This window comes from Triticum aestivum, chromosome 3A (assembly GCF_018294505.1).
Source record: "Triticum aestivum cultivar Chinese Spring chromosome 3A, IWGSC CS RefSeq v2.1, whole genome shotgun sequence".
In the NCBI taxonomy this organism is placed as follows: Eukaryota; Viridiplantae; Streptophyta; class Magnoliopsida; order Poales; family Poaceae; genus Triticum; species Triticum aestivum.
Genome location: NC_057800.1, coordinates 608,745,264 through 608,754,671, shown reverse-complemented (window position 1 = coordinate 608,754,671; position 9,408 = coordinate 608,745,264). Strand labels below are relative to the sequence as shown.

At 43.3% G+C, this 9,408-nt stretch overlaps 1 protein-coding gene across 1 annotated transcript; it reads left to right on the top strand.

Annotated features, from left to right (window-relative positions):
• Positions 1-4,051: 4,051 nt before the first annotated feature.
• On the top strand, positions 4,052-8,813 carry LOC123062564 (ATP-dependent zinc metalloprotease FTSH 3, mitochondrial). Its single transcript, XM_044486144.1, has 8 exons — positions 4,052-4,272; positions 4,357-4,594; positions 4,677-4,736; positions 5,323-5,450; positions 6,079-6,555; positions 6,718-7,485; positions 7,692-7,919; positions 8,013-8,813. Exons 1-8 carry the CDS (start codon positions 4,219-4,221, stop codon positions 8,466-8,468), a joined length of 2,409 nt encoding a protein of 802 aa, XP_044342079.1. The 5' UTR covers positions 4,052-4,218; the 3' UTR covers positions 8,469-8,813.
• Positions 8,814-9,408: the final 595 nt, after the last annotated feature.

The following is a 9,408-nucleotide window of genomic DNA, read 5'->3' as shown; positions in this document are numbered from 1 at the left end:
CTCGCGGAAGCAAAACCGTGACTCTCGCGAAAGAAAAAAAAAGAAAAAACACATTTTTTTTCGTTTCCGAAAGGCACGGTCGTGACTGTCGCTAAAGCACAACCGTGCCTCTCGTGGAAAAAAACCATAACTTTCGCGAAAGAGAAAAAATGAGTTTTTTTCATCGAAAAGCTAAGGAAGACTGGTGGAAAACAAAAACGTCGAAAAAACCCAAAAAACCCCGTTTAAAAAGCCGAAAACGCGTGCGGAAAAATAAAAAAAAATCCGAAGGGTGTGTCCAGATCGCGACACGTGGCGAATGGCTGAGAGCGCGCCAAATGGCGCTGATCGTTGCGAGGCTCCCGAAGGAGCGCTCGTTAACTAGTTGCTTCCGGCCTTTGAAGAAGCCCTCATGTCCTAGTATTACTTTTTATATGAGCCCAAAGCCCATCTATGTTTCAACAGAGGGCTTGTCCAGGACACCGAGCCGTCCCTGTTTGATCCTCCGGCTGCATTGATTCAACTTGCGTCTGAAAAAGAAATCTAGTTACCTTAAAGATTAGCAAACGCACAATCTATTTTGTTTATTTGTCTCTCACCCAAAGGTACAAGTATTCTCAAGGCAAGAAACTATATACCTGAATGTGTCAATTAAATTATTCGATCAGGTACCATAAACACACCTGCATTTTGTCCTAAAATTGTCTGCACATATTATTATCTCTCGTTCAGGGTAACACCGTGATTTCCAAACAGATTTTCCGGTAGGAATTGGCCGATCACGCCTTATGACATTATCGATCAGAATCCATATATTTTTGTTTTTCCTGTCAACGATGTAATCGATCAACTCGGTGCTGTTGATTAGTACTTGTACTAGCTACTGTTACTAATTGATCACTTCCTACTACTCTGTTGGCTTCGATTCCTATGAATCCGACAGCTAGGTGGCTGGCTAATCTATCCGTTTGGTAATTACTTTGCATGACGGAGACATGTTTGATGGAATCAAAGGCAACGTAGCACTACTATGTTCTTGCCTCTTTAATGAACACTTTGTCACCTTAACTTCACATCAATTTCCCAACAATGACCAGACATAATATGACCCTCTTAAGTTTAGAGAGAGATTTTGATGGGAAGAACTTAGGCTGGTCATAGTGGGGAGTAACTTAGACCAGTAACATGCATATGTTGCTGGTGTAAGTTACTACCTTTATAATGGGTAATAACATATGAATGATAACATGCAAATCTTTATTAATTGAGATATAGACTAAATTTTACTTCGAGATGTGTTATGTTACAGTAACATATTATGCTTCCACAAGTATCTCTCTCCTCATTAACTTCATGTCACATAAGCAAATTTGTCTTGAGATATGTTATGTTACTCCAACTATGACCAGCCTTACTGTAAACGGAAGTGGCCCCTTGGTGGAAACTAATCTTCTAGACAATAATGGGTACCAGGAATTTCTTATGAAAGAATGGGTGTTGGTTTGTTATCAAAAGGCGGGCCTGTTGCATCGTGGAAGCAACCGTTAATTACTAAGACCATCACACTCCTTCTAAAAAAAACCATCACACTCGTGTCGGCATTCTGGAATGACCACCATTTTTGTTTTAATTCTCCATCTTTATATTTCATTTTGTTAAAAGAAATATTTTGTGAAAACACATGCCCATTTCAAAAACAAGTGAACGCCTTTTAAAACTACATGAACTTCAAAAAAGACGTGAACACCTTTTCAAATTACATGGACATTTTGCAAAAGTGCGTGAATGTTTTTATAATTATTAAAACATTTTAAATTTACAGATATACTCCCTCCGTTTGTTTTTATAAGACGTTCAGACAACTTGCTTTGTGCTGTTTTTGAACAGTGTCTGAAAGTCTAAAACGTCTTATAAAAACAAACAGAGGTAGTACTATTTAGTAACATGAATATATTTCAAAATATGTGAACATTTCTTAAGATACATGAATATTTTTAAATATTTACTATATTTAAAAAATATGTGAATTCTTTTTATAGCACATGAATACTTTTAAAAATTACACAACCATTTCTAAAGTATATGGAAAATTTTATAATTACATGAATATTTGGAAAATATATTACTATTTTTTAAAAACTGTGAATTCTTTTTACAGCACATGAATAATTTTTAAAAAATTACACAACCATTTCTAAAGTATATGGAAACTTTTATAATTACATGAATATTTTGAAAATATTTTACTATATTTTTATAATCTGTGAATTCTTTTTATAGCACATGAATACTTGTTTTAAAATTACACAACCATTTCTAAATATATGGAAACTTTTATAATTACATGAATATATTTTTTATTTTTTTGATAATATGTGAATTATTTTTGTAGCACATGACTACTTTTTAAAAATTACACAACCATTTCTAAAGCACATGGAATGTTTTATAATTACATGAATATTTTTTATAAATACATTTACATCTTTAAAATGCATGAATGTTTCTTCAATACTTCATTTTTTTGTATACATGTGAATACCTTTTATAATACATGAATTCTTTATTCTTGTTTTACCGACTTCATTGTAATTTACATATATTTTAACAAAATCTGAAAATGGACAGAAAAACACACTTTTTTTGTTTGTGGTGAAGAAAGACACACCTTTGCAAATGGGCTGCGCCCGTTTGTTTGTTCTTTTTGTTCTAGTTTGTTTTTTCTTTTAGGGACGTCTATCGATCTAGTTATACGTGGGCTTTGATATCGTTCATTTGGGCTTTGATAGTCGCCACGGATTTTTGTCCCCTGGCTTGGGCTGACGAGCCGAACCACACTAATCAGAGTCCACACTGTTAAAAGGAAAAGAGTAAGGAAAATGTTTAAAAACAACCGGATGATCCCACTCGATTGTAAGCCCCCTCAAGCGAACGACACGTGTCCCCTACTGGCCCACCCACCGCTTTCTCCTCGTAGCGTTATCTTCACGGAAAAGCTCACGTCCACAAGTTTTTCTTCTTACAGGCCTTCTTCTTCCTCCGGTGGTGCTACCTCTCCCGACCACCGCCGCCGTTACACACGACTGCTATTACCCTGCTACCTCTTCCAAAAGACACGCTGCAAACTCCTTGTCGCTGACCACCGTCACCCGTTGCCGTATAGCCCGCCCCAACACTGCTACTGCCCTGCTACCTCTCCAAAAAAGCAACATCCATGGAGATCAGCTAGGCGAGCACGGTGTGCTGCAATTGATCAGCGCCTCGGTCCGTGGCTGCCGACGCTACGACGGAGCATCGCGCGCGCCCATCGCTGCTGCATTGGAGCATCGTCGGCATTGTGATGATGACTGCGACGGCCATGGCGGTTGTAACTCCAGCGCTGCACTGGAGCTTCGCCGATGCCGAGACGACGACCACGACGGGCCGGCCATGGCGTTGCAACTCCGACGCTGCAATGGAGCTTCGCCGAGCTGCTGCCCTCACCCTGTAGGTTTTGCCGCACCGGCGCTACGATGGAGCTTCGCCAGTGCTGCGACGACAGCAGGCGATGCTGCAATGAAGCTTCGCCGGAGTTCTAATGAAGCTTCGCTGGTGCGTCAATGAAGCTTCGCCAAAGCTCATCGGCGATGCATCCAAGTTTCTTCGCCACGCTCGGTGTTGCTATGGAGCAGCACCCGATGGCTTCGATGGTGTGATGCAGCGGTTGCCGACGACTCTTGGAGCTGCGATGCAGCAATTGCCGGCGGCTCCAGTGACGCGAGGTCGCCGACGCAAGGTCGCCAACGCAAGGTGCCAGGAGGGGTGCTGTCCTGCTTTGCATCAGGCGGCGTTGCTCTGTATCAGAATCAGATGGATAGGGATTAGAGAAGAAAGGCCAAGCCTGTGGTGACTCGATCAAACGGCCATCGGTGCAGGATCGAACGGCTAGCTGGACATCCGCCTGATTTGTAGCAGGCGCCAAAGAGTAAACCAGAACTAAAATCCAAAACAAAAACGCTCAACCTCGTTAAACACCGCCACGTGTACACCTGGCCCGACCGCAAACACGAGACGCCGTCGCCCTCCGCCGCCGCAAATCAAACCGTCGTCTCGTCTCGTCTCGCCACTCCGTCCTTCACACTTCACACGGACCGCACCGACCCGCGAGAGAAAAGGAGAAAAGAGGAAGAATCGGTCGTACGATCGCGCGGCCGAAACCCTAGGCCGCAGCCCCCCTCCCATGCCCTCGCCGCCGCCGCCATGAGCCTCTCCGCCCTCTCCCGCGCGCTCGCGCGCTCCTCCCGGTCGCGCCAGGTCTCTCTCTCTCTCTCTCTCTCTCTCTCTCTCCGGCGGCTCCGGGTGCATCGGCTCACGGTGTGCAATGTTCGGTCCCCCTAGGGTTATCTGCTCGGGGGCCATGGCGTGTTCCGCGCGCCGCTGCCTTCGCCTTCGCCGTCGCCGTCGCCGCTGCTGCCCGGCGGTGAGGGCGCCGGTCTGCGGCTCGTGCGTCGCTACCTGACGTCCGCTCTGGGGAGCCGGGCTGCGGCGGCCAACGGGGCCGGGAAGGTCCGGGGCGGGAGGTCCCTGCTCGCCAACTCGCAGGCCCGGCGGCTGTTCTCCGACCAGTCGAAAAAGAGTAAGCTTTCTTCCCTGTTTTGGTGTTCCTTTGATCCGCTTTGTCGGTGGCTGTGTTGATGATGCGCCCCTTGATGGTTCAGATTTCCCCAAGGAGAAGGAGGTGCCGAAAGGGGATGGGAGCAACAAGTCTGAATCGAAGAGTATGTTTTGATTCTGAGTTTGCATTCCACAGTGTTTTTGTAGTTTGGGAAATCCATGGAGTTGTCTATGGAACCTATTTTCCTGTCTCTTATACATAGCCTTGTTATTGCCTTCTGCTTCTCCTAATAGAATGTGCAATGGTTCTGCCGTGCATTTGAAAAAAAAGTTGAGGGATTTTGCAAGACAAATCCAGTTTCATCATTATCCTCATATAGCCAGTATGTATACTTTCACATATACTAATGGTCAAAGTCTTAAAAAATTGACTGCTTGGATCCCATGTCTTGCCCTTTTGGGCAGAGGGGATATATACTCATAATGTAAGACGTTTTTTGACACTATACTAGAGTCAAAAAACGTCTTACATTATGGGACGGAGGGAGTAGGATATAGCTTTAGCTAGTCTTTCAGTGTTAAGTGCCACATCTGCTTGTAGTTTGCCTAAAAAATGAGTGTGCCATCATGAACATGTACAAATGTGCCTGCAAGTTTGCAGCTTTTCACGCGGTTGTGTGCATTTGGTCCTTTTAACTTGGCGTGCCGGGCTATGCACTAATGTTGTTGCTTCCTCCGTGCACTATGCAGATGAACCCAGTTCAGGTGGTCAGCCAAACGTCCAGCAGAAACTTCTGAAGCTATTCCAGGACTCTATTGGTCCTGTATTCCTTCTTGGCCTATTACTGGCAACATTATCGGGTTCATCGGAGAAGGAGGTACTCTGTTTATACAATAATAATAGTCATTGCCAGTTTGGTTAATTGTGTTGGTCACCTGATCTCTTCTGCATAGACATCTGAAAAGAGTTGGTTCATTTAAATGTGGTGTGTACATTATTTGAATATGGAAATTGCTTCAGAATCCAGTTGAGTGGTGCCAGGTGGTTGTATAAATGATTAAACTCTTTTGAAAAAAATATTGGTGGTGTGATCTAGCTAAGAGGTAGAGAAAACATGTGCTTTTCCTTTAGATGTTCTTAGTATATGGTATTTCTCTAATGTCTATCAGTTACTAATGTTACTGAAAAGAGGTAACTTCATAGTCGCACCCAAATATTCGATTCCTTGCAGCTTGCCACAAATACACCCCAGTAGTTCACAACTGATGACATATCTTACTACCCCAGTTATTAATATTGCTTAATGGCATTGCTACCATGCGCTTTATATTTTATTATTTTCAGTCTCTAAGATACTGTACCTCCTGCCGTCCTGGTAACACCTGATATGATAGATCTTTATTAATCGATAGTTTCATATCTGTTGCATTTTTGATATACAGGATGTAGTTTCTTTTACTAGTCCACTATAACTCATAAGGCCCATTTGCTTCTAACTCTTGCAGATAAGCTTTCAAGAATTTAAGAACAAGCTTTTAGAACCTGGGTTAGTTGACCGCATCGTTGTTATAAACAAGACAGTTGCAAAAGTTCATGTCAGAAGTTCACCCTCGACCAAGCAAAACCAGCATAATGATACAAGTATTACTACCAGTCATCTTCCTGGTCAAGAGGCTCCTAGCAAATACAAGTATTACTTTAACATTGGAAGTGTTGATTCTTTCGAAGAGAAGTTAGAAGAGGCTCAGGAAGCATTGGGGATAGATCGACATGATTACATCCCTGTGATTTATGCTGATAAGATAAGCTGGTTCCAGGAAATCATGAAGTTTGCCCCGACACTTTTCATTGTTGGCTTGCTATATGTGGTGGGGAGAAAGATGTCGATTAGTATTGGTAGTGGTTCTGGGCAAGGAGGCCGTAGTATTTTCAGTATTGGAAAAGCTCAAGTGACAAAGATGGATAAAAACTCCAAAAACAAGGTTAGTTTTTGTGTCTGCTGCTTTGTTCCATCGCTAATTTGATGTAATCTGGAAGATTATTTCTTGCTTCCATTGTATAGTAAAGGAGCTTTGACTGGGTTCATCATTGCAAAGCAACAGCAAAGCTGAGCTCAAGTAATCCTTTTTTTTTGTATACTGCAGCTTTTCTTTAAGGATGTAGCTGGTTGTGATGAAGCTAAACAAGAAATCATGGAATTTGTTCATTTCCTGAAAAATCCTGACAAATATGAAGCACTGGGAGCTAAAATACCGAAGGGTGCTCTTCTTTGTGGACCCCCTGGCACAGGAAAGACTCTCCTTGCTAAAGCTACTGCTGGAGAGTCTGGTGTACCGTTCTTGTCTATATCTGGTTCAGACTTCTTGGAAATGTTTGTTGGTGTTGGACCATCCAGGGTGAGAGGCTTATTTCAAGAAGCTCGGGAATGTGCACCTAGTATTGTATTTATTGATGAAATTGATGCAATTGGTCGTGCAAGAGGCCGTGGAGGGTATTCTGGTGGGAACAGTGAGCGTGAAAATACGTTGAATCAGTTGCTTGTAGAGATGGATGGGTTTGGAACAACAGCTGGGGTAGTTGTACTTGCAGGCACAAATAGACCTGACATCCTGGATAAGGCTTTGCTAAGACCAGGAAGATTTGATCGTCAGATAAGTATTGATAGGCCAGACATAAATGGCCGTGAACAAATATTCCGCATCTACCTTGCAAAGCTAAAACTGGATAAGGAGCCGTCGTTCTATTCACAAAGATTAGCTGCGCTGACACCTGGATTTGCTGGAGCAGATATTGCCAATATCTGTAACGAGGCTGCTCTAATTACTGCAAGAAGAGATGAGAAGCTGATTACAATGCAGCATTTTGAATCTGCAATTGATAGGGTAATTGGAGGCTTGGAGAAGAAAAATACGGTAAGATTCCATTTATCTCCAATCCAGTAGTTAAGTTAATCTCGCTGTATCTACTGTCCAGTGTAAATAATACTCCAACACTGGATGCAGCTAGTGGAAGGCATACCTTTCTTGATACGATGTGACTGTTAATTGAACTATAGATAAATGGACATATGGTACTGGTATCCATATTCTTAACTATGTACTTATTGATCTGTGTGTAGGTCATTAGCAAACTGGAGCGTCGAACCGTTGCTTACCATGAATCTGGTCATGCTGTTGCTGGATGGTTTTTGGAGCATGCAGAGCCACTCCTTAAAGTTACAATTGTACCTCGTGGAACAGCTGCTTTAGGCTTTGCCCAGTACGTACCAAGTGAGAATCTTTTGATGACAAAAGAACAGTTTTTTGACAGGACATGCATGACCCTAGGTGGCCGAGCCGCTGAGGAGGTAACACAACATCTCATAGATCCCTTGCTTGTATAGCCGAGTTTTGTTGTCGTAGCAAACTAGCGAGTGGCATAATTGTTTTTTCCTCCCCAGGTTTTGATTGGGAAGATCTCGACTGGTGCTCAGAATGATCTGGAGAAAGTTACTAAAATGACTTACGAGCAGGTTGCAGTATATGGCTTCAGTGAAAAGGTTGGGCTCCTATCTTTCCCTCAAAGGTATGATGGTTTTGGAATGGACAAGCCATATAGCGGGCAGACAGCATCCATGATTGACACTGAGGTGAGGGAATTGGTTGCCAAGGCCTACAACACCACTACTGAGCTGATAAGGAAGCACAAGGACAAAGTTGCCCAAGTTGCAGAGCTGTTGCTTGAGAAGGAGGTCCTCCATCAGGATGATCTGGTCCGGGTTCTAGGGGAGCGCCCATTCAAGCCAGACGAGCCAACAAATTATGATCGCTTCAAACAAGGTTTCATGGATTCTGAGGACAGTAAGAGTGCTGAAGTCGACCCATCATCATCCGTTGGCGAGGCAGTGCCAACATAACTTGGACAACACCGCATTACGCTGCACATAAAGATTTGGTAACTTTATTTGGCATGGCTGTATAAATGAATGCCTTTGTCAAGCCCTAGACTCCTATTTTGCTAATCGAGACGGCGTCGACTCTCCGCTGCTTACCCCGCAATTGGCACCACAAAAGGCCATGAGATTTTTCCTTGAATCCTGTTACCCAGCTCTGCTGTTGAAAAACCTGTGTTTCTGCGGCACTGTGGGCTAGCCAGAATGTTTTGCCCTGTTTGTTTTCCTCTGTAGTTTCGCTTCTTTGCATGACAATGGCAATTTGTTGGAGCAATGAATCAAGCAAATTACTAACCAGTGTTTCTTTCATGAACTGCACTGATATCATACAACTGCGTGCATGCAATTCTTGAACGTGTCAATACCAGACTAGAAGTAGAAGGTACACGACTCGTGCAAAGATTTCGTAAATCTGCTTGTCATGGCAAGCTGTATAAATGAATGCCTTTGTAAGCCCTTTGCTGATCGAAAACGCCGTCGACTTTCCGTAGGTGATCCTCTATCTAGTCAAAAAATCAATTCACTACCTTCCCCTGCAGTCGGTACGGCAAAATGCCATGATATTTCCTTGGATCTTTTTATTATGCGCTCTGCTGATGAAAAACAGGTGTTCCAGCTAGCCTGAATATTTTGCCCTGTTCGTTTTCCTTTGTAGTTTCACTCTTGCATGACGACGACGGCAATTTGTTGGAGAAATGAATCAAGACGGTTACTGGCCTATTATATTAATCAAGGAGAGAATAGAGTTACTAGTTTGTTTTACAATACGACACATGGATGGGCCAGTGTCAATTTGCTGGAGAAGCGAACGGAACAGCGTTTCTTGCGTCAACTGCAATGGAATGCCAGACCTGCAACAATCCTTTCATGTACGTAGTGTCAACTTTGAAGTAGCAGTAGTTGG